Below are 25,419 nucleotides of genomic sequence, written 5' to 3'. Positions count from 1 at the left end.
CTGTGGGTGCTTCCTGCAGCCTCCAGCCCTCTCCAGCCAGGCTGCAGTCTCTTCCCCAGACCTCACCTGGACTGATTGCCAGAAGTCTCTCTCCAGTCTTCACACAGACTGCGACCTCCAGCACACATCCGCCATGTGCAGTACACTCTCAGACTTCTGTCTGTCTCTCCTCCAGGAGAGGTTCGGCCCAGTAGCCACAGCCCTCGCCTGGCTGCACTCACTTCAGTCTCAACTCAGACTGGACACACCCACAGGTGGAGGTCTGTGATTCTCCAGACCTGCACAGCACACTGACATTATTATTAAAGGGAACCTGACCCTTATATGCAGAAACAAGCCTTTGGGGAACTACAAGTCCCATAACAACCTCTTCAGTTTAATATCGCAGCGACCTTCTCCACTGCGACATATAGCGACCATTAACACATTGGTGGTCGCTACCTCACACATAGCAAATACCTGCTGACAGATCCCCTTTAATAATGTAGAGGCCTGCATTGTCTAATATATGATAACTATCCAAACAGAAGTCTCTCCATGTAATAAAAAAAGACAATGTCTGGAAAAATATTGGAAGCCGACCATCGCCCTACAAGCTCCCTCAACAATGCAGACAGTTTATGGCAACCGGTATTCTAAAAAATATAAGCGGAGAGTGTGGCAGCCTGAATAATCATTCCATTCACAGAATACAGGCTGCCATAAATTGTGCGCTATAAAATTAATGCTCTAAATCACTCCATCCTGCGAAAGGGAACAATCCAAGTAATCAGCACACATAATGATGCTGCTAGTAATGCATCTCATGCTAACCATTCATAGAGATATTATACACAGAGTGTACAATAAAGGATTTATTAAAAAAAAGGTATACAAATGTACTCGTAGACATCCATTCTTCACTCCGCACAGAAGCTTTGCATCAACAGATTGTTTTTCCTGCAAAACATTGATATTTCTTTCATGATTTTTTTGTGTTGCTGTCCCTTTAAATGAGTGCAACCAATGCAAAAACATCTCCATATCAGAAATGTAGAATTATAAATAGAAAAAAACCCAACCACCTAGAAGTACAAGTAACACGTGAGCAGCTGCTTCTCGGTGCACCGCAGAGTAATGTAACGTGGGTCTGCCTTGTGTGGGGAATAGGGGAACTGTTGTGTGCTGAGGTTACACACAGGGTTCCTGCCGCGCTCCGTCAGATTATGGGAGGTCCTCCACTCTAACACTCAAAGGTCCAGAATGGAACATTTTTTTGTAACCACCGAATTAACGAGAAGACTGAATTGTTCCAGTTGCTTTGTCTCGGGCACAAATGTTCACTTTCTGGAAAGGATTTTGGGGCAGTAGTCACAGCGGAGCAGACAAAGGCCGGTACGCTGGACGGTGAGGGCCACTACAACCCAACGCTTCTACTTCATGGCTTAATGCAGAATCGTGATCACTGTACAGAGCAATGTAGGAGGGTAAAAGTAACATGGACTGAAGATGTGAGAAGTAGAGAAAGATGATCATCCATCCAAGATGATTAACCCCTTCCTGAAGCATTCTTTCTGCTGCACGAACCACACATGACAGGTCCAAACAGACTGCCTCACTCTAAAAGAGATGCCCTCTTGACATGTCGGTTTCAATAAATACTTGTTTTCCTCATACAAATTTAATTATGCAGCATATTTTTTTACTGTCACTCCTATTATTCCTTTTGGAACTATGAGAATGATTAGTCAACTGGGTGTTACTTTTTCATGACAACAGGGTGTGACCCTACACGGTCTAACACTGTACACTGTATCAGGGTCTTTACATTACAGCATATACTATACTCTAAGGCCTTGTTCACACACTGCATTTTTACCCGCTTTTTTTGCGTTTATGCTGCAGAAATTTCTTGAGAAAATGGTTGTAACCTTTCTGCAGACATTCCCCAGCAAAACCTATGGAAAAAAAAATAGCTGTGTGCACACTGCGTTTTTTTCTCAAGAAAATTCTTTCTGCAGAATTTATTGAGAAAAAGAATGTGCATGTCACTTCTTTTCTGCAGGTACCTGCGTTTTTTACCATAGATAAAAGGTAAAAGAACGCAGGGAACAACCTGCGGAAAAACCGCACTAAAACCACATCAAAATGCACAAAAACGCGGTAAAAACCACCGTTTTCGGTGCGTTATTCATGTGTTTGACTGAAAGTGCGCTAATCTTTCAGACTCTAAAGAAATTTCTTCAGAAATTCCTTTTTCTAGTGCGCACAGGGCCTAAAGCTACATTCACAATTGTGTAGGCTTCAGAGCTGTAATCCCAAAGCATTTCTGATGTGTAGAAAGCTGTCTCTGATAATATAAGCTCCATTAATCTTGTCTGTACATCAGGCACTGTATATTAGGGAAAAAGAAGTCTCAGCACTACGGGAGCTCAGATAAGTTTGACAGCTTCAAAACACAAGCACCAGAATTGTGAATGCAGCTCTGAAGCACAATGCAACTTAGAAGTGAATGTGTCACATGCTTATCCAACCCATATATTTTTTATGTAACCGTAAAACAGCACTTTTAGCTCTTACCATATGAAGTTGCTGCTTCAATTGTGAGTTGTTTTTTTTGTACAATTCAGTCAGTTGATTTTTCTCATACACTATATTATATATATATATATATATATATATATATATATATATATATATATACACACACACACATACATACATATATACACACACGCACATATACACACTGTATATACAGTATGTAACACTGCCAAAAATAAAAGGAGCACTTAACCAACCGAATATCACTCCAAGTTAATCAGACTTCTGTGAAATCACACTGTGCACTTAGGAAGCCACACTGATTGACGATCAATGTCACATGCTGTTGTGTAAATGGAATAGACATCAGATGGAAATTATTGGCAATTATCTAACCCACCCAATAAAGCAGTGTTTCTGCAGGTGGGGACCACATCTCAGTACAATGCTTTCTGGCTGATATTTGGTCACTTGTGAATGTTGGTTGTGCGCTCACACTCGTGGTAGCATGAGACGGACTCTACAACCCAGACAAGTGGCACAGGTAGTGCAGCTCATCCAGGAGGGCACATCAATGCGAGCTGTGGCAAGAAGATTTGCGGTGTCTGTCAGCGTAGTGTCCAGAGGATGGAGGCGCTACCAGGAGACAGACCAGTACACCAGGAGACATGGAGGGGGCCGTAGGAGGGCAACAACCCCGCAGCAGGACCGCTTCCTCCGCCTTTGGGCAAGGAGGAACTGGAGGAGCACTGCCAGAGCCCTGCAAAATGACCTCCGACAGGGCACAAATGTGCATGTGTCTGCACAAATGATTAGAAACTGACTCCATGAGGGTGGCATGAGGGCCCGACATCCACAGATGGGGGGGGTTGTGCTTACTGCCCAACACCGTGCAGGATGCTTGGCATTTGCCACAGAGCACCAGGATTGGCAAATTCGCCACTGGTGCCCTGTGCTCTTCACAGATGAAAGCAGGTTCCCACTGAGCACATGTGACAGCTGTGACAGAGTCTGGAGACGCCGTGGAGAGCGATCTGCTGCTTACAGCATCCTTCAGCATGACCGGTTTGGCAGTGGGTCAGTAATGGTGTGGGGTGGCATTTCTTTGGAGGGCCGCACAGCCCTTTATGTGCTCGCCAGAGGTAGCCTGATTGCCATTAGGTACTGGGATGAAATCCACAGACCCCTTTGTGAGACCATATGCTGGTGCAGTTCACCCTGGGTTCCTCCTAATGCAGGACAATGCCAGACCTCGTGTGGCTGTAGTGTGTCAGCAGTTCCTGCAAGATGAAGGCATTGAAGCTATGGACTGCCCCACCGGTTCCCCAGACCTGAATCCGATTGAGCACATCTGGGACATCATGTCTCGCTCCATCCACCAACGTCACGTTGCACTACAGACTGTCCAGGAGTTGGCGGATGCTTTAGTCCAGGTCTGGGAGGAAATCCCTTAGGAGACCATCCGCAACCTCATCAGGAGCATGCCCAGGCGTTGTAGAGAGGTCATATAGGCACATGGAGGCCACACACAATACTGAGCTTGATTTTGACTTGTTTCCATTTTAATTTTGTTTTATTTTTCATTTTGACTTTTTTCCACTTTCATTTTGTGTGTGTCTTCAAATCCAGGCCTCCATTGGTTAAAACATTTGATTTCCATTGATGATTTGTGTGATTTTGTTGTCCGCACATTCAATTTTGTACAGAACAAAGTATTCAATGAGAATATTTCATTCATTCAGATCTCAGATGTGTCATTTGAGTACAATACACACACACACACACACACACACACATACTACACACACACAAACATACAATACATACACACACACACATACAATACACATACATACACGCACACACATACACACACACACTTTCCATCAATATAGTAAAACTGACAACAGGCTTTGCTATAAATACTAATTCCTATTCTCCATCGTAGGAGACATTATAATTACCGATGTGTCTCCGGGTCAGCTCCACAGCAGCATTGCGATTAACGTTTGAGAGCAGGCCCAGGCAGAAACGCTCAGAGTTCGAGGGGTCTGTAAATCCATCTACTGTCATGGAGGGTTGGGACGCATGAAAAGTCTCCCCCACTCGCTGGTTGAGTTCGTAGTAGGAGATGGAGCACCAGAAGGCAGGCTCACAATATGTGACAGGCTGGAGGTCTGTGCAGACACAAGCAGAACATAAACATTATGGGTTGCATGCAGAATAATGTGCATTTTCAGTCTTCAGAATCATTAAATGCATTTTTTTTCCCTCAATTAAAAAATAAATGTAATATTTTGCAAAAATAAATCAATGGGAATGTCAGAGCTTGTGTCACTCTGTTGGAAAACGATGCATCGCAGCTACAAAATAAAAGGAGGCTGTGATTGTAGTGAGGCCAGGAGCCGCTGGTTTAAACTCTTAAGAGCGGGCAGTTCCAGATGAAGCCGCCTGAAGAATGAACGTTACTTCTTTCAACAGATTCACACTTTCATAGCCCTGAAGCGATTATAAGAAATAACAAAAAGACTGAACACGAGCACAGCAATGTCGTGCTTACATTGCTGTGCATTTTCCTCTTTTGTAATGTTTACATTGCTGTGCATTATTTTCCTCTTTTGCAGTGCTCTTTCAGGCGGGATCCTCCCTTAAAAAGGAGCGTATAGACTTCAAAAGCTCATTGTTTCTGAACACCTCAAAGAAATGAGTCAGATGAAGTTGAGAATAGCCTTACTTCTACCTGGCATTGTGGGTGACAACCAATGGCCACCATTGCAGCTTGCTACCCAGCTTACCTAGGATTCGAGCATGGTAAATCTACCCGATTATCCAGGGGGATGCCTCTTCAAGGAAATCTGTCACCAGGTTTTTGCCACTTAATCTGAGCAGCATAAAGAGAGATCCAGAATCCAACGATGTGCCACTTACTGGGCTGCTTAGTGTAGTTTGGATAAAATCACTGTTAATCAGCAGTAGATTATCATTAGAGGACTACTTGGCGTGCTGCAGGTAGTCCAGCATATTCATGAGCTCTGTATAACTGCTAGATCTGCAGCAGAGAAAACATTGATCTTATCAAAATGACAGCAAACAGCTCAGTAAGTGACACATCGCTGGAATTAAGGTGGTGTCACACACAGCGACGACGACAACGACGTCGCTGCTACGTCACCATTTTCTGTGACGTTGCAGCGACGCCCCGTCGCTGTCGCTGTGTGTGACATCCAGCAACGAGCTGGACCCTGCTGTGAGGTCGTTGCTCGTTGCTGAATGTCCTGCTTCATTTTTTGGTCGTCGCTCTCCCGCTGTGAAGCGCACATCGCTGTGTGCGACAGTGAGAGAGCGACGAAATGAAGCGAGCAGGGAGCAGGAGCCGGCGTCTGGCAGCTGCGGTAAGCTGTAACCAGCGTAAACATCGGGTAACCAAGGGAAGACCTTTCCCTGGTTCCCCGATATTTACCTTTGTTACCAGCCTCCGCCGCTCTCGCTGCCAGTGCCGGCTCCTGCTCTGTGCACATGTAGCTGCAGTACACATCGGGTAATTAACCCGATGTGTACTGTAGCTAGGAGAGCAGGGAGCCAGCGCTAAGCAGTGTGCGCGGCTCCCTGCTCTCTGCTAATGTAGCGACGTTATGATCGCTGCTGCGTCGCTGTGTTTGACAGCTAAGCAGCGATCATAACAGCGACTTACAAGGTCGCTGCTACGTCACAGAAAATGGTGACGTAACAGCGACGTCATTGTCGCTGTCGCTATGTGTGAACCCAGCTTTAGGGTCTCTGCCCCTACATCATGCTGCTCCTCTCAAATGAGGGAGCAAAAACCTTTTTAGAACTCTATATCATTAGCATAGAAGAAGTGTTCTGCGCTTTGTTCTCATAGTGAAACAATGAAATAACACACTTTAATGTTAATACACCATAGAGGTTTTCACCTCAGAAACCACAGCTTTCTTTAAGAAGAGGAAGAGCAGAGCGAGGGAAGTAAGGCTGATCTCACTCCCACAATGCTGCAACCTCTCTGATAAGGACAGGCCCCTCGTATACTCAGGCCTGGCTCAATGCCAAGCAAAACCGCCTGCCCTAAACTCTCCATCCGGCCCACTTCCCCGGGATCAGGAGGAGAGCACTCAGGGGCATGTTTATATTAATATTAATACACAGCGCTATCGTAATATATTATTCTTACAGAATCGCTGACAATCCACTTTACTGAGAAAATATACAGAGATATCAACACTCATCGGGAACAGATGTGCTCTGGGCTAATATGTGATCACTTTGCCTCCCTGTGCCACAGAGGCATCCGTCACACTGGAGGACCCGGTCCTAGGATCTAAGCACAAAAGTCTCCCCCTATCCAGAGCGTTAAACCTAAAGCTGCCACCTATGGAAATGCATCTTATATAAAACACAGCTAATATCAATGTGAACTAGAGACACAAGAGTTTAAAGGGAATCTGTCAGCAGGTTTGTTTTGCTAAGGAATCTAAGAGGAGTATGATGTAGGGGCAAAGAGCCTGATTCCAGCGATGTGTCACTCATTGGACTTCTTAGTGTAGCTTTAATAAAAACCCTGTTTTCCCTCCTTTAGATGTAGCTGTGGTCATGTTGCTGAGCCCTGCATAACCCCTGATTAGCAGCTTCCTGTATACACTGTGCATTGTCAGTAAGCTGCCAATCAGTGATGGGGCGCGGTTACACAGATCAGCTAGACTAACTTCCCCTAGTCCCTTAGTGATAATCTCCTGCTGATAAAACATTGTACTGAAATTATGGTAAGCTTATAAGTAAGTGACATTGCTCAAATCAGGCTTTGTGCTCCTATATTATGCTGCTCTCTGATTAAATAGCAAAAGCCTGCAGACAGATTCACTTTAATCAGTATTCCGGGGGCGGGAATTTTTCAGAAGTTCCTGTAACTATGCCTATTGAAGAGCACTAGACTCATCATCTCCCAGCCTGAATTGGCTGATAACAGAGAACGATACATTGTGGTCAAATTCACAGCTTATTCCTAAACACAAATAAAAAAAAAACAAAAAAAAAAAAACGTTTATTGTAACGACATATGTGCTAAAAAAGAGAAAACATTCCTTAAAAAGAGGTTGTCCACTGCTTTTTCACAACAATTTAGATCAATAAATCAAAAGTCTTTTCAAATACCTTAGTTTTTGAATTTTGGCACGGATCACCGCTATCTCTGCTCGGCCAGAACTGACCACGTGAGCCCCCAGCTGCCGCTGGTATCTGGTGATGTGACGTCAACTTTCGGGCTCTGGAAGTTGACATTCCATCACCACCTTATGTGGCCACTCACCCTGATGCACTGGGCTGTGTATCACCACACCACGGCACAGCGTAGTACGGAGCGTGCACTGAACAGACTTTTAGAAAGAGTCCGGCTGACAACGGAGTCCCTGTGCTCCCAGCAGAGGAATACCCGGCTTCAGTGCAGTGCATGGGTAAGAAGATTCAGAGGAGCTCATCTGACTCAGCTGTGCTACAACCAAGCGTTACAGCTTTGCTACATCTGCGACAAGAGTCGCAGCTCTGCTACATCTGGCCATCTCACTCTGATGTAGCAGAGACGAAATGCCGCGATGTAGCAGAGACGAAATGCCGCAGAGATTAAATGCTCCGATGTAGCAGAGACTAAATGCTCCGATGTAGCAGAGACTAAATGCTCCGATGTAGCAGAGACTAAATGCTCCGATGTAGCAGACACAAAATGCTCCGATGTAGCAGACACAAAATGCTCCGATGTAGCAGACACAAAATGCTCCGATGTAGCAGACACAAAATGCTCCGATGTAGCAGACACAAAATGCTCCGATGTAGCAGACACAAAATGCTCCGATGTAGCAGAGACGAGATGCTCAGCATTAGCAGAGCTGAAACAGATGCAGCAGAGCAGAGATGCACAGATGCAGCAGAGCAGAGATACTCAGATGCAGCAGAGCAGAGAATCTCAGATGCAGCAGAGAGAAGTTTCTTTGAATTTTTTTACCCAGGCGCCGCATTAAACCAGGGTATTTCCCTGCTGGGAGAGCAGAGACTCCTGTCAGCCACAATCTTCCTGAGCTGAAGAACTCTGGAGACCTCTCTCTTACTCCCTCTCCTCTGACTGCTACATCTGAGCGTCTCGGCTATGTTACATCTGACCGTCACTGCTCGGCTACATTTGCCTCTGCTCTATCTCATCTGAGTGAGATGGTCAGATGTGGGAGAGAAAAGACATATGTAGCAGAGCAGTGATGCTCAGATGTAGCAGAGCTGAGACACTGATGTAATCTCACTCCTCATCAGAAGTAGGTGCTTGCACAGTGTCACAATAACATGCAACATATTGAAGACAGAGGAAGGAGGTGTTTGGGTGGAATTGAGTGGATGTGCTAACTGCTGGCTAACAGGCCACTGCAATGCATGATGGAACTTGTAATAACAGAACGCAGGAGAGAGGAATGGGTCGATGAACCCCATCAGAGTTGAATCTAGTAATGAGGATGTGCTGCTAGAGCATGATAAAAGGTAAAATTGCTAAAATAAGACCATGGAAGTTTTGAGAGGCACATAATAGCAAGATTTATGAAAAGAAAAAAAAAAAATAAAAAAAATAAAACAGTGATGGTACTGGACAACCTCTTTAAATATTGATTTCTTGCGCTCTAATGCCACCACCCCAGTTGTCCCCACCAGTCTGTTTACTTCTTTGGGGTGATAATGTTAGCGATGGGTTGGTCGTGACCGATCCAAGACAAAGCATCGGCTACCTGCTTTGAACGATGGGAGCCGGACCCCAGTGAGACACACTAAATTCTCTTAATGGCTCTCACTGGGTGTAAAATGTTGATGTTTGGCGTATAAACCCTGCCCACCTGAGCAAACCCCCGCTCACTTATCAATTTAATTGGCCTGTTGCAAGTGAGCGGGTTTTTGGTCTTGGGTGGGCGGGTTTTTGGCCACGTTAAAGTCATCTCAACGTCATCGCCTGGGGTAAACACACATTTAATAGGGACCCATTTAGGATCCAAAAGATTGGCTCTTTTGGATGAGCTGTGTCATGTGTACCCAGATCATCATAAAGAGCCAGACTGTATCACTAGATAATGTACTGTGAGACCACATGACCACTGCAGACAATCACTGACCTGTAGTGCATAGGGCAGCTTATATCAGGCTAATATTTCAGATCACAATTTTATAGTATTACTACTCTTGAAAGGGTAAGGGTGGAAACACATCTATGCGAGTAAAATCGGTCCGACTGGGCTGAAAAAAACTCAGCTGATTTTAGTTCACGTTAGGTGCGAGTGCAACGCAAGTGCGATGCTATTTCTGAGATTTTACTAGCGTGTGTAATGCGTGTGTAATGCGTGTGTAATGCGTATTTTTTACTATGTCATCTGCCATTCAGCGCTGCTACATGGCCGCTGACAGCAGACACAGACAGCCATGTAGCAGAGCTGAATGGCAGATGACAGCAGACACAGACAGAGCCGCACTGTCATAATGAACTCGGGTGAACTTAACCCGATTTCATTGTCATGCTGCGGCTCTGTCTGTGCCGCGTCCTGATTAGCGGTCACCAGTGAAGGACTCACCGGTGACCGCTAATCCCCTGAGTGACTGAAGTTAGCAGCCCTCTCTCATACTCACCGATCCCCGGCACTGCACGGCATTCACACTGTTCCGGCGGCTTTTACTATTTTGAAAAAGCCGGCCGCTTATTAAACAATCTCGTATTCCCTGCTTTCCCCGCCCACAGGCGCCTATGATTGGTTGCAGTGAGACACGCCCCCACGCTGAGTGACAGGTGTCACACTGCACCCAATCACAGCAGCCGGTGGGCGTGTCTATACTGTGCATTGAAATAAATAAATAAATAAATTAAAAAAAATGGCGTGCGGTCCCCCCCAATTTTAATACCAGCCAGATAAAGCCATACGGCTGAAGGCTGGTATTCTCAGGATGGGGAGCTCCACGTTATGGGGAGCCCCCCACCCTATCAATATCAGCCAACAGCCGCCCAGAATTGCCGCATACATTATATGCGACAGTTCTGGGACTGTACCCGGCTCTTCCCGATTTACCCTGGTGCGTTGGCAAATCGGGGTAATAAGGAGTTATTGGCAGCCCATAGCTGCCAATAAGTCCTAGATTAATCATGTCAGGCGTCTATGAGACACCCTCCATGATTAATCTGTAAGTTACAGTAAATAAACACACACACATGAAAAAATCCTTTATTAGAAATAAAAAACACAAACACATTCCCTCATTACCAATTTAATAAGCCCCAAAAAGCCCTCCATATCCGGCGTACTCCATGGACCTCCAGCGTCGCTTCCAGCATAAAGGTGACAGGAGCTGCAGAAGACACCGCCGCTCCGGTCACCTCCAAGCAGCAACTGAGGTGAGTAGCGCGATCAGCTGAGGTGTCACTGAGGTTACCCGCTGTCACTGGATCCAGTGACAGCGGGTAACCTCAGTGACACCTCAGCTGATCGCGCTACTCACCTCAGTTGCTGCTTGGAGGTGACCGGAGCGGCGGTGTCTTCTGCAGCTCCTGTCACCTTCATGCTGGAAGCGACGCTGGAGGTCCATGGAGTACGCCGGATATGGAGGGCTTTTTGGGGCTTATTAAATTGGTAATGAGGGAATGTGTTTGTGTTTTTTATTTCTAATAAAGGATTTTTTCATGTGTGTGTGTTTATTTACTGTAATTTACAGATTAATCATGGAGGGTGTCTCAGACGCCTGACATGATTAATCTAGGACTTATTGGCAGCTATGGGCTGCCAATAACTCCTTATTACCCCGATTTGTCAACGCACCAGGGTAAATCGGGAAGAGCCGGGTACAGTCCCAGAACTGTCGCATATAATGTATGCGGCAATTCTGGGCGGCTGTTGGCTGATATTGTTAGGGTGGGGGGCTCCCCATAACGTGGAGCTCCCCATCCTGAGAATACCAGCCTTCAGCCGTATGGCTTTATCTGGCTGGTATTAAAATTGGGGGGGACCGCACGCCATTTTTTTTAATTATTTATTTATTTCAATGCACAGTATAGACACGCCCACCGGCTGCTGTGATTGGGTGCAGTGTGACACCTGTCACTCAGCGTGGGGGCGTGTCTCACTGCAACCAATCATAGGCGCCTGTGGGCGGGGAAAGCAGGGAATACGAGATTGTTTAATAAGCGGCCGGCTTTTTCAAAATAGTAAAAGCCGCCGGAGCAGTGAGAAAGCCGTGCAGCGCCGGGGATCGGGGAACGGTGAGTATGAGAGAGGGGGGAAACTGACCGACAGACTGTGAGAGAGGGACAGAGATAGTGACGGACCGACAGAGAGAGAATAGAGACCGAGAGGGAGAGACCGACTGACAGGGAATAGTGATTGACAGACATTGGGAGACATCGCTCGTTTCCAGTGTTTTAGGAAACATGCGAGAAATGTATTTAGAAAATCGGATGTCACTAAGATGGTGTGAATGCCGTCCCGTGACATCCGATTTTTTACACGCTCCCATAGACTTGCATTGGAGAAACTCGCAGTAGAAACTCGCAAAAAAGCAGCATGCTGCGATTTTTTTCTCGGTCCGATTTGGACTGAGAAAAAAATCGCAGATGAGAGCTGAATCATTCACTAACATGTGTCCGATTCCAATGCGAGTTTTTCTCGCATTGCTCTACTGCGAGAAACTCGCAAGTGAGAAGCAGCCCTTGTTATAAATGACGACCTGTCACTAGGATAGGCCGTCAATATTAGATAGATGGGGCCACAAATTAAAGGAGCCACCTCCTCATTGTGTACCAGGAACAGCTTTGTCCTCGGCTGGTATTACAGCCTAATCCTATTCAACTGACTAGGACAAGCTGTGGTAAAACTAACACCGGGTGCAGCCGCTGCTAAAAGTACAGAGGGGTGTAAACTACGAAGGGGACCCAGAGCTAGACCGCAACAACCGAGGGAACCGGCGACCTCTTCAGACTACTCCTAGCCATATACATGCTGAGCTGAGCACACGCCATGGCTACTGACCATGGCTGCTCCTTCTGTTCAAGCAGTTTAACCCCTTAGGCACTGTGCACACATTGAGTATTTGGGGAGTTTTTTTACCTCAGTATTTGTAGCCAAAACCAGGAGTGGGTGATAAATACAGAAGTGGTGACGTGTATCTATACTTTTCCTCTGACTGTCCCACTCCTGGTTTTGGCTACAAATATCAAATACTCAACGTGTGGACGTGGCCTAAAGCATCTTAAATGGTATTTTATCCTGTTGTAATAGTATCAGGGGCATTTTTGAAGGCCCCTGTTTCTACATCTTTGTGCCCTAATAAAGTCTTGCTACAGCCAGTGCGTCATAGGAAATTCATAGATTAGCAATACATTGTATTGTATTACTACTATTTATTGCGTTGTCATCGAGATATATATATATATATATATATATATATATATATATATATATATATATATATATATATAATATAAGAGAGGGAGAGAGAGAGAGATCTATCTAGAGAGAAATATTATATATAGATATAGATAGAGAGATTATATATATATATATATATATTATATATATATATATATATATATTTTTCATTCTAGAATTGTGTTTTTTGGAATAGAAAGCTCAAAAAGTTGTAAAATGGTACCAATAAAAACAAATGCATTTCGACCCAGAAAAACAAGCTCCCGCGTAGCTTAACTTTTAAATGCAACAAAACATAAAAAAAAAACAAAAAAAAAAAGCAAACAACACAAACAAAACCCTTTACGCAGTCAATATTTGTCGTTAATGTACCGATCCTCAAGATAGAGTTAGATCCATTGGGGGAAGGTTATATGGTAAATTAAATATCATCTAAAACTAAATTAAGTGGCCATGTCAACAGCTAAAAAGTTATTTGTTGAAGAGGACGGAAAAAATAAAAAGGAAGGAAGAGGTTAAAAATAAAAAAAGTGATATTAGAGGGGAGGGTGGTCACTGACAGCATGCATAGCTGTCATCCGGATGGTCAGCTGGCAGCAGAATATGGGCAGCTCTAACAAAGCGACGGCGGATCGGCTCATGCCTCGCCAGAGCTTACAGCAGATGGGAAGGACTGAGTCACAGAGCTGGAAAGACAAGAGGTTGTGGCCAACAACTGATAAGGAAACGGCGGTGGCTGCGGCCCACGCTCTCCGCCGCACACACTGTCCGGTACACATATACTTCAGTGTCATACATGCACAGGGAAAGCTCTGAGTAATCAGGACAGGGATAAAGCAAGCCATCTATATCTGGGATTAACACTGCCGTGTGCCGGCATCTAAGCCCTGATGACCGTGTACATTGTGGCTATCAGCAATAGCTATAAAGCAGATCCTCCGCTAAACACCACACAAACTATTACAGACAAGATGAGGGACATTTTCATTCCCTGACTAAGGCCTTATTCACACACAGTTTTGTGACTGTGGAAAAATTGATCAATTACAATCAATGGGGGTTTTTTTCATTAAATATGATTTCCATCTACTCTTGGTTGTGGATCTGTTTTTACCATCAAATTTTTTTTTATCTGAAAAACTCTAAACATTTCCTTCTCTTTAAACTACCGTATTTTACGGATTATAAGATGCACTTTCCCTCCCAAAAATTTGAGAGGAAAATGAGGGGTGAGTCTTAAAATCTGAATATAGCTTTACCTGGGGGGGGCCTGTCTGTGCGGCAATCGGGTGCGTTCAGGCGGCCGGGTGCCTGTGTGCACATGGCAGCCGGATGCCTGTCAGTGCCGGCTGCCTCTCTGTGCGGGCGGCCTGCTGGCTGCCACTCTATGCGTGCGGGCAGCTGTGCGGCAGGTTTCCCAGTGTGTCCGCGGTCCCAGTTTCAAATGATAGCTCTGGGGGTCAGCACGTGTGCAGATGGAGCCCTTGGATGAGAGCTCCATCTGCGCATGCACCGCTCCAGGCGCAAACATTTGAGCCGGGACCGCGGACACTCCGCGCACCGGCCTGCTGCACCACTCACCCACTGCTGCCACTACTGACCCACCGCGCCTGCCAGCACAACCTCTGCCTCCTGTGACCCCACATCACCACCACTGCTTCCCCCCCCCCTCCGGTAAGACAACACCGGAGTATAAGACGGACCCCATTTTTATTTTTTTTTTACCTATTTCAGCTCTAAATTGGAGTGCGTCTTATTATCCGGTGCATCTTATGAAGCGAAAAATACGGTATATACAAGAGACAGCACTTGGAGGACATACGGACGGCATCTCTGGCTTATCCATGCTGTGCACAGACCCACAGACTTAGAGGTGTAATCTTGATGCATGACTTGGACATACCTCTTTTTTTTTTTCTAATGTCCACTAGGATTGCTCTGGCTGATTTCCTAACCTATATGTGCCAGAAATCTGCCTAAAATTGTGCCAAAACTTTTTTTTATGCTTTGCTCCACATTTACTATGCGTTACACACGTTGTAAACACATTTGCGTTATGCTGGATGAGGAGTGAGGCCTACCGGAAGGTGAGCGGAGAAAGGGCATAGTGTAAAGTGTGATCCTCTGTGCCAAATACAGCATTTTACAATAATTCCTAACATTTGGAGGGAAAATAACCTAGAAAACCAATAACTTACCCATGTTACTGTGAGCAGGGGACATGGAATTTGGAGACAGGCTTGGTGACCCTAAAATAATAGTTATAATAATGAGATCAGTTATTATATGCATATATAAATCCTAGGAGCATTATATGGCCTAGAAGTCTTCTTATGCTGGGTTGGCATGCTTCACAAGGAAAAACGTAACCCCTTAAAACAGAGAGGCCTCTCATCCAGACATATCAGTTCTGCTTTGGACTGAGGAGGGGCAAACGCACCGAAACACGTGTCTGCAAATAGTGTTTCTGGTTTGGCTTCTTATCCTAAAGGCCGCTTTACAAACTGCGATATCGGTCCCGATATCGCTAGTGTGGGTACCCGCCCCCATCTGTTGTGCGACACGGGCAAATCGCTGCCCATGCCGCACAACATCGCCCATAGCCGTCACACATACTTACCTGCCTAGCGACATCGCTGTGACCGGCGAACCGCCTCCTTTCTAAGGGGGCAGTTCGTTCAGCGTCACAGCGACGTCACAGCTGCGTCACTGAACCGCCGCCCAATAGAAGCAGAGGGGCGGAGATGAGCGGGACGAACATCCCGCCCACCTCCTTCCTTCCGCATTGTGGCCAGGAGGCAGGTAAGGAGAGCTTCCTCGTTCCTGCGGTGTCACACGGAGCGATGTGTGCTGCCGCAGGAACGAGGAACAACTTCGTTACTGCTGCAGTAACGATTTTTGAGAATGGACCTCCATGTCACCTATGAGCGATTTTGCACGTTTTTGCAACGATGCAAAATCGCTCATAGGTGTCACACGCAACGGCATCGCTAATGCGGCCGGATGTGCGTCACCAATTCCGTGACCCCAACAAGTTCGCATTAGCGATGTCGCAGCGTGTAAAGCGGCCTTAAGTCATGTGGCAAGGCTCGAAATTGACACTTAGGATTGCTACGTGGCACTAGAGTTGCAGTCCTGTTACTTGCTGAAGAGGCAATTTGCATAAGCAGTTGCTATATACGGTACTTTTTCTAGTAACATGTCACCGTTTGGCTAAGGTTACATGGTGACACGTCGTGTGGCCAAACAGTGCCCCAAGTCTGGTACATTGCAGTGTAATGCTAATGAATGACCATTTGTTGCAACCCCCCAAGTTGCCGCGTCCGTAACAAGCATGTCACAAAAATAAAAATACAACAAGAAAACCCCCAAGTTTCATAATGTTGTGATTTGCTCATTGTTATTGTGGCGAGGTGCAATCATTGGCTGCACGATGGGTGTCGCAAAGTCACCGAGTAGCCCCAGGCTTATGTCTATGACATAGCCAACATGGGAGCGGGATTGGGGGATTCGTGCAGCACAAGCTTCATGTATTTTTCCAGTTTTCAGATGCAGGTCTTACCGGAGTCCATGCTGTGGTTCATTTGATCGCTAGTTTCCCCATCTTCGCTCAGGTAACCTGGAGGCGGTGTTTCTAAACAGAAGTAATAGATTATTCAGACGCTGTATAGAAGTACAAATCGTATAACGTGAACCATAAGTGCAACTGTATTCAGGCAGCGTGCGCACTAATATTCAGGTGATGCTCTTGACCTCCACCATTTATTACCACCCAAGAAAAAACGTTGTTTTTTTTTTTACTATTTACTAATCTCAAAAATGTGCTCACATGCAGCCTTACTGGTCAGTGTACACCACGGGAAACCAGCCTGTGGGGGCTACACCGAGGCACCAAGATCAAGTAATCAGCGGGATTTAGAGTACGGCAGAAAGCGTGTCCGGCCGCATATAGCGAACACTACTCCCATTGTGATGGGCAATGGCCTGGTGCCCGTGGGTAAAGCATTGACCACGTGGCTTTTGTGCCACCGCCGCCCAAACTGTCAATATCCAGAGGTTATTTAACAAACTGGAACATAACCACAGAAAACTTTTCGGCTCGGGGTAAATTCATTAACAAAGTTTCAGGCAACAAATATTTTTAACCCTTTACCGGTTCACCTATTTCGGGCCTTTAAAACATTACTGCATTACAGGAACTCTTTGTTTACATTCATAGCATAATAAGTTCTATTTATCAATGGCGCTATTTGGGGTTTATATAATATATTGCCAATCTGTTATTAACTCGATGAGGAAGAAAAATTATACTAATTCTGCTGTTATTTTTTTGACGTTTTAATCATTTATCATTTTAATCATATATACAAAAACACACACACACACACACACACACACACACACACACACACACTGTATTTGTCTTTTTTACATTGTGGAACATACAAAATGAACAGCAATTCTGGATTTTTTTTCTGTAAAAACTGTTCATAATCCAGTTTAGTTGATATATTGACTTTATTCTGCAGGTGAATGACAATACCAATCAATATAAGTTTTTTGTGTTTTACTGCTTTTACACAAAAATTTAAATAAACCTAAAATATTCTTTAGGGGGATTTGCCTTTTTTCAAGACCCATTACTTTTGATTTTTCCATAGACAGATTAATATGATGGTTTATTTTACATGTGACAAGCTGTATTTTTCACTGGTGCCATTTTTCAGCACATGTGATTTCTTGATCACTTTTTATTTCAATCTTTGTGAGCGAAGCAGGATGAGCAAAAAAACAGCAATTCTAGTATAGTTTTTTTTGTATTGTTTCATATGATGTTCATCATTCTGGAGGATAAATAATGGTATGGTTTTACAGTACGTCTCCATACAATTACAGTTTCACCCAACTTATTTATATATTTCTTTTAACAATTTGCTACTTTTGCACAAGAAAATAAAATTTAATGAAAAACACATTTTTTTCTTTTTTCGTGTTCTTAGAGCCAGAACTTTCATTTTTTTTTATTTACACAGCTTTGTGAGGGTTTGTTTTTGTGTGGAACAATCTGTAGTGTTTATTGGAACCATTTTTGGTTACGGACAACTTATTTAATTTTTTGTGAGGTGGGATAAACAAAAAAACAGTTTGTAGCATTTTTTTTCTTATATATTTTTTTACTATACGCAATCCATAATGATATAGTTAAGGCTGCTTTACACGTGTCGATTTTATGTGCGATCGCACCCGCCCCCATCGTTTGTGCGGCACGGGCAATTTGTTGCCCGTGTCGCACAAAGTCGTAACCCCCCATCACACGTACTTACCTTCCAAAAGACCTCGCTGTGGGCGGTAAACATCCACTTCCTGAAGGGGGAGGGACGTGCGACGTCACACAGCCGCCGGCCCATAGACGCGGAGGGGTGGAGATGAGCAGGGCGTAAACATCCCGCCCACCTCCTTCCTTCCGCATTGCCGGAGGCCGCAGGTAAGCTGCAGTTCATCGTTCCCAGGGTGTCACACGGAGCGATGTGTGCTGCCTCGAGAACAATGAACAACCGGCACGCAGAAGGACATTTGATATTTAGAAAATGAGCGACGTGTCAACGAGCAACGATAAGGTGAGTATTTTTGCTCGTTCACACTCGCTCGTAGCTGTCACATGCTACGATATGTCAAACGATGCCGGATGTGTGTCACTAACGACGTGACCCCGACGACATATCGTTTGATATATCATAGCGTGTAAAGCCCGCTTAAGGCCCTGTGCACATATTCAGTGTTTGGTGAGTTTTTTTACCTTAGTATTTGCAGCCAAAACCAGGAGCGGGTGATAAATACAGAAGTGGTGCTGTGTGTCTATTATACTTTTCCTCTGATACCACTCCTAATTTTGACTTACAAATGCTGAGCAAATACTGAACGTGTGCACAGGGCCTTACAGTATAAATGGTTATAGACTCCACAATCCAAATCTGTCTTTTTAAAGCAAGTTTATTTTTTTAAAATTAAACAATTTTTTTTTTGTTATTGTGAAAGCTGGACTTTTGGCGACTGTGTTCTGTTCTTTATTTATTTTCACTTAAAAACACTTTACATTTTTTTTTTATATATATATAAGATTTTTTTTTATATAAGATTTTTTGTATAAGATTTATTAATCCTACAAGGGGACTTGAACTCGTTTAGTTCAGCGTATTACACTATCTTGTCCTATCTAGCCTCAACTCAGTTTGGATTAATATTCCCAGAGGCTATTGTCAGGCCTCCATTGGCCACAGTAACTAATCAGCAGCCCAAGATCATGCTGATGAGCTGACAGAGGGAGAAATCTCCCTCTGTCAAACTCTTCAATGTGCTGCTGTCAATACTGACAGTGGAATATGAGAGGTTAAATCGCTGTGATCATTGAGCACACTATTGTCAGCAGTTACAGCAGGAGGCCGGTCAGTTGTCAAGTATGTATTTCCTCTTCCTACTATACATCTACAACTATAAAGAGAAGTGGTAACATTTTATAATTCATGGAATCCAACCTGAACGCACCATCCCCTCAAAACATAAACAATCGTATGACAAGTACAGTATAAAACAAACCATGGCACAAGAAACAGAAGTCCTCATACATCCTTACCTGGAATGTAGCTGCTTATCGGCTCAATGCCTGCTGGGAAGTTGGTATTCTCAGGGATGGAATGACTATAGTCATCGAGAGGAGGGAATTCTGTAGGAATATCTGCGTTTCTTGGGACCAGCACAGGAGGCAGAACTGAGACAGAGTAACAGAGACAAGAGTTACTTTGATTTTTACCACGAGGGATGGGCATTAGCTTTTAAACCTTTTGATTTTTTTAATATACACATAGTATGTGTCTTAAGATGTTTTGAGGGAGTATGCGCCTTTATATTTTTTCTATGATACATTTTCCCTGCCCCTTATAAGGGATACTTGGTGGTCACCCCCTCTTTCCTACCCTTTATATGGGGTACCTGGTGGTCATCCTCTCCTTCCTGCCCTTTATATGGGGTACCTGGTGGTCATCCCCACCTTCCTGCCCTTTATATGGAGTACCTGGTGGTCATCCCCTCCTTTCTACCTGGTGGTCATCCCCTCCTTCCTGCCCTTTATGTGGGGTACCTGGTGGTCATCCCCTCCTTCCTGCCCTTTATATGGGGTACCTGGTGGTCATCCCCTCCTTCCTGCCCTTTATATGGAGTACCTGGAGGTCATCCCCTCCTTCCTGCCCTTTATATGGGGTACCTGGTGGTCATCCCCTCCTTCCTGCCCTTTATATGGGGTACCTGGTGGTCATCCCCTCCTTTCTGCCCTTTATATGGGGTACCTGGTGGTCACCCTCTGCCCCCTATATGGGGTACCTGGTGGTCACCCTCTGCCCCCTATATGGGGTACCTAGTGGTCACCCCCTCCACCACATACCCTTACCGCTGTATATTTCTTGCTCAATTGAAAACCACAGTCCTATGTAAAATGCCCCAGCCGAGTTACGTCTCCAACTTGTTCACACAAGCTTCTTTACTTCCATAATGAAAGTCATGATCCATTTATTCTTTTCCAAAAGAACTAGTGATGGGCGAGTGTGCTCGTTACTCGATCTAGCCTCAAGCATCGGAGTTTGAAAATGCCAGACTTTCCCATTGACTACAATTATACTCAGCACTCGAAACGCGTTGTGAGAAATCCGAGGCTCAATTGAGTAACGGGCAGGGGCAAGCACACTCGCCCATCACCAAAAAGAACCAATCTGAACTTCCCCAATTTACTTTAATGGGATCAGTGTTCATTTACTTCTAACATCAAGATTAGTGCCGCAGACCCCACTATTAAAGCTGCTAAATACACTGAGATAACCAATGCAACCCCTCCTCTGATGGTGGCTTTTTTCCCCCCCAACAGAAATCCAACATTCCAGATCCTTCGCATCCTGGACATCATTTTTTGGGGGAGTCGGAAAGCAGCCATACAGATTATGCCAATATTGACAGGTTAGGCTGATTTTAGTCTACTGTATATAGACCCCTTAAGATATCAAATGGCCGACCGGAACGGGAAGAAGCGAAGGTCTGGTCTGCAGCATTCCTTCACATACCTGGAGTCTCCACTCTTTGATAATGATATGGATTTACACACACTTCATCCTTCTTCATGTTGAAAGCGTATTCGCACATTTCCATCGCCCGGAGCTCGTGGTGACTGTGCAGGTCCGGCCACCTCCAGAGGCGGCAGTATATGACGTGAGGCAACCCTTTCCGATGGGAAACTTGCAGCCTACCATCCAGAGATCTGCAAAGACAATACAAAAGCGGTGATCATCATTGCTCTGCGCCACAAGCGGCCATAAATCTAATGTGATATGCCAGTGCTCGCACTCCATCTCATCGTGTTGCCTCGTTTGAAGACACCAGAATGCTCATTTCTCACTGAATTCATAGGATATGATCTATTTTAAATTAAATGCACATATAGAGTGATTGCTATCGCCAATAAATTGGAAATATGGTAGTTTATTGTGTATTGTAAACTCATTTTAGGCTCATAATCCCAGGAATATAGTGTATTTAGCGGGTAAGGATCTATGTAAATACTTTTCTGCAAAAAAGAAAAACAAAAAAAGTAACAAATGACATAAATATTGCAGAATTCGGCTGTAATAGAAAAAAAATCATTGTAAAACCACATTAAAACCGCTAATGTATGGCCCTAACAACCAACACAGTAGCTTAATTTTCAAGATTTATCACAGTCTAAAAGGAGAAACGATAAGCCACGTGCGGAAATGTCCTAAAGTCATATATGAGACTGTTCAGGAGACATGAGGTCGGTTCGAGGATTGCAGTCTGTACACGGATAAGTTATTACAGCATTAGTGCCTGTTCACACATGGCAGATAAGCTGCAGCTCAATGCTCCCATACACATTTGACTAAAGGCAGCTGAATGTGCAGATATGGACACATTTGGCAGACGGTCATATGTATGGGAGCAACTGATCGTCCAATTTCGGACTGATGATCGCATTGTCCTCACTGAGATCAGATGTGTCAGTAGGAAGCTTTCTCATAGAGAACAAAAGGAGTGAGCACCCCTCTGTATGGGAGGATCAGATGAGATGAGCCCCCAAACATAGGGGGGAAACGTGTTGGGATCAGCATGAGGACTTCTGATGGATAACTACACCATATATTTATGGCCTGAAATACTGAATGTGTTATTCATTGGCATGTGTTAATAGATCATCATTTGAGTGTGATATTTCAGCCTACATCTGGGTTGCTGCACCAGGATTTCTGTATTTAAGGAGGTTAAAGGGAACCTGTCAGGGGCAATATGCACCCAGAGCCACGAGCAGTTCTGGGTACATATTGCTAATCCCTGCCTAACTGTCCCTGTATACACTAGCATAGATAAAGAGATCTTTACAAAAAGTATTTCTAAAGAACGTTCTTTGTATGCTAATGAGCGCAGGGACTAGTCCCCTGGGCATTAGTTCGCCTCGCCAGTCGGCCTCATTAGAATGTGCAGCGTCACAGGAGGATCTCACTCATCTCTCCGCCGCCAGACACACGATTTCAGCTCGCATGACTGTGGAGTTTGGGTCATGCGAAGTCGGGTGTTCGCGTCATGGCTTGAAACTCAATTAGTGCGCATGAGCGAAACTCCAGGTCCATGCGCATGGAGCCGAAATCCAGCGTCGGACGAGATGGCGGCGGAGAGGTGAGTGAGATCATCCTGTGACGCTGCATATTCATTAATTAGCATGATAGCATGCCCACATGGGCGTACTAACATGCTAATGGAGCCGACTAGAAAGGGAACTAACGCCCAGGGGACTAGTCCTCGTGCTCATTACCATACGGTAAAAGATCTTTAGAAATACTTTTCAAAGATCCCTTTATCTATGCTATTGTATACAGGACAGTTAGGCAGGGATTAGCAGTATGCACCCAGAACTGTTCATGGTTCTGGGTGCATATTGGACCTGACAGGTTCCCTTTAAAATTGTGTTTCCCCTAGTCTAGTAGCTTAACATTCAGTAATTTGAGTCACTTTTATAAAGCACCCAAGTTTGACTATTGGTGGTGGATACCTAATTAGGTGGTTATAAGAGGCGCAGATAGGGGTGACCCGTCGTGAAGCAGGGGCACCAAAAACATTTAAGGCCAGAGTCACACTTGCGAGTGCCTCGCGTGTAACTCGCGCGAGTCTCTTATTGAATCATCCGGCACGGACTCGCACTCTCCTGACAGGAGCGGGTCGGTTGCATGTATGTCTATGCAGCTGAGACGCTCCTGTCCTGAGAGTGTGAGTCCATGCCGAGTGATTCAATGAGAGACTCGCGCGAGTTACACGCTAGGCACTCGCAAGTGTGACTCTTGCCTAAGGGTTTAAGGGTATCTAAACTCTGCTGGCAGATAGGGTTCATTGGAGGGAGACTTATTGCCCCGTAGTCCCCTTATATTGTCTGACCTTAGATACCCGGCCAACAAGACCCCCACTTCCCCACCCCCACTTAGAGGTAAAAGTGATCACTTAGCACATCACCTTGACATTTGACCATTTTTATTAAGTACTTAATAAAATGAATAAAATTATTATTATTATTATTATTATTATTATTATTATTATTATTATTAAGTATTGTATTTTAGAGGATTTATTTTTTTTTTCTATTTTTGAACCTCTTTATAATATTCCAAGTTTTTTTTTCTATCGGATGAGATGGCAGTTGGCCGAACCATTGGCCAAAGCATTGCTCGGCCAATCTTTCGGGTGAAACTGAGGTGCAGCACTGACTGTAAATCCGCAGTATATGCATGGTTACTGATCTTCTGTGAAGGAATCAGGAGGAATCCAAGGCAAGTTTGCAACAAAATCCACATGTAAAGGTTGTGGCTGTTGCCCTGGCTATGAGGCGGGATGCACTGGTAGATTCATGGCAGAAAACTCCATGTGTGGCCGTATCTTACGTGTATTACTGCAATGATGAAGGAAAGAGGAACGATATATCTGTATATTACACTGGAATTATGACCCGTAGGGCGCCAATATTTATTATTTCAGTCCTCTGCACAGAAATGAGTCATCAGGTGCTGCACAAACCACACGGAGGGGAGGGCTGAGCTATGAGGGATCTATATATACATCAGCGGACTTAGCACACACATACAGGAAGCCTGACAGGTCACAGAGCAGAGGGGAGGCCTGGCCGGATAAGATAAAGTATAGATAAGAGCAGGGAACACCAAAGTCATGGCATACCATCAGCTAGCGCTTAACCCTTTGTACTAGAAAGCGCTATACATTGAGGCTAGTGATGAGCGGGTGAGCTGCCATTACTCGTTACTAGAGTTGAGCGGACTTCTAATAATCCGGGTTGGAAAAGAAGTCCGGATCCGATCCGGACCCATGTATGTGAATGGGGAGCGGGAGGGGAGGGGGGGGGGTCGACGGGAGAAGGAGAAGGAGGAGAAGGGAGAAAGAGGACAAGGAGAAGGAGGAGAAGGGAGAAAGAGAGAAAGCGAGAGAGCGAGAAAAAAATAAAAAAATAAATAAATAAATAATCCCGGATCCGGATCGTGCAGCCGGATTCCCGCGTCCGGGTCGGACCCGGATCGGACGCTGACACCGCGCGGATCCGGATTTTTACAGTTCGGGTCTGCTCAACACTACTCGTTACTCAATCGGGCATCGGCGTGCTGGGGCACGACCTGAGTATAATGGAAATCAATGGGGACCTCCAGCAGATTTTAACTCGATGGAGTCACAAGCAGGGGAGAGCGCTCCAACCATGTGTAAATCGTGAATACCACGATACTGGCGCTGTTTGCTATGATAAAGAACTCAATATGATTCCTATTGTAACGGATCCGCTTTCTTCCCTTTTTTGTGGTCACAGACACTTTACACTCAGCTATAGAGGGTTATCTGACCCAACAATGAAGTGATTGCTAAACTAAAATGTGCCAAAACGCCCAGCAAATTCAGTCTCCATCACTTGTTACAGAATTTCAATGCAAATTTCAACCCTTTAAAGGGAACCTGTCATCAGAAATTTTGCTTTAAACCTAAAAGTTTCCCCCTCTGCAGCTCCTGGGCTGCATTCTAGCAGGTTCCTGTACTTTTTGTGGCCCCTTTTAAACCAAATTAAATACTTTATAAACTTGTACCTTTTGCTATGTAAATTTTGTAAATCGTCCATGGGGCGGGCTCTCTGCTGACCGTTGCTGTTCCTCCAGCAGATTTACGCCGCCCCCCAACGCTGAATTTCATATCTCAGGACGCCGCCCTTGGGCGCCCGTGGTCCCGCGCATGCGCTGTGCGACTGTAGCGGGACTGTGCACGTGTGACCGCTGGTGACGTTTTGCGCAGGCACGAGGTTATGGGCGGCGCTGTGTCATCAGCAAGTGCCGCCCATAACCTCGTGACCGCACTTTCCCCTCTT

The 25,419-nt window shown here is 45.0% G+C and overlaps 1 protein-coding gene across 1 annotated transcript in view; it reads right to left on the bottom strand.

The window, feature by feature from the left end:
• Nucleotides 1-25,419, bottom strand: part of SMAD3 (SMAD family member 3) — a 124,477-nt gene that overhangs the window by 8,171 nt on the left and 90,887 nt on the right. Inside the window, exons 2-6 of the mRNA XM_075346062.1 lie at nucleotides 21,068-21,261; nucleotides 19,594-19,728; nucleotides 16,525-16,596; nucleotides 15,161-15,211; nucleotides 4,488-4,700 (exon numbers count right to left, since the gene is read on the bottom strand). Coding sequence (XP_075202177.1) covers nucleotides 4,488-4,700; nucleotides 15,161-15,211; nucleotides 16,525-16,596; nucleotides 19,594-19,728; nucleotides 21,068-21,261 — 665 coding nt within the window. The remainder of the gene's footprint in view (nucleotides 1-4,487; nucleotides 4,701-15,160; nucleotides 15,212-16,524; nucleotides 16,597-19,593; nucleotides 19,729-21,067; nucleotides 21,262-25,419) is intronic.

The sequence above is a fragment of the Anomaloglossus baeobatrachus genome, chromosome 4 (assembly GCF_048569485.1).
Source record: "Anomaloglossus baeobatrachus isolate aAnoBae1 chromosome 4, aAnoBae1.hap1, whole genome shotgun sequence".
In the NCBI taxonomy this organism is placed as follows: Eukaryota; Metazoa; Chordata; class Amphibia; order Anura; family Aromobatidae; genus Anomaloglossus; species Anomaloglossus baeobatrachus.
Note: the sequence above shows the minus strand (reverse complement) of the source record. Positions and strands in the feature narration are given on the sequence as shown.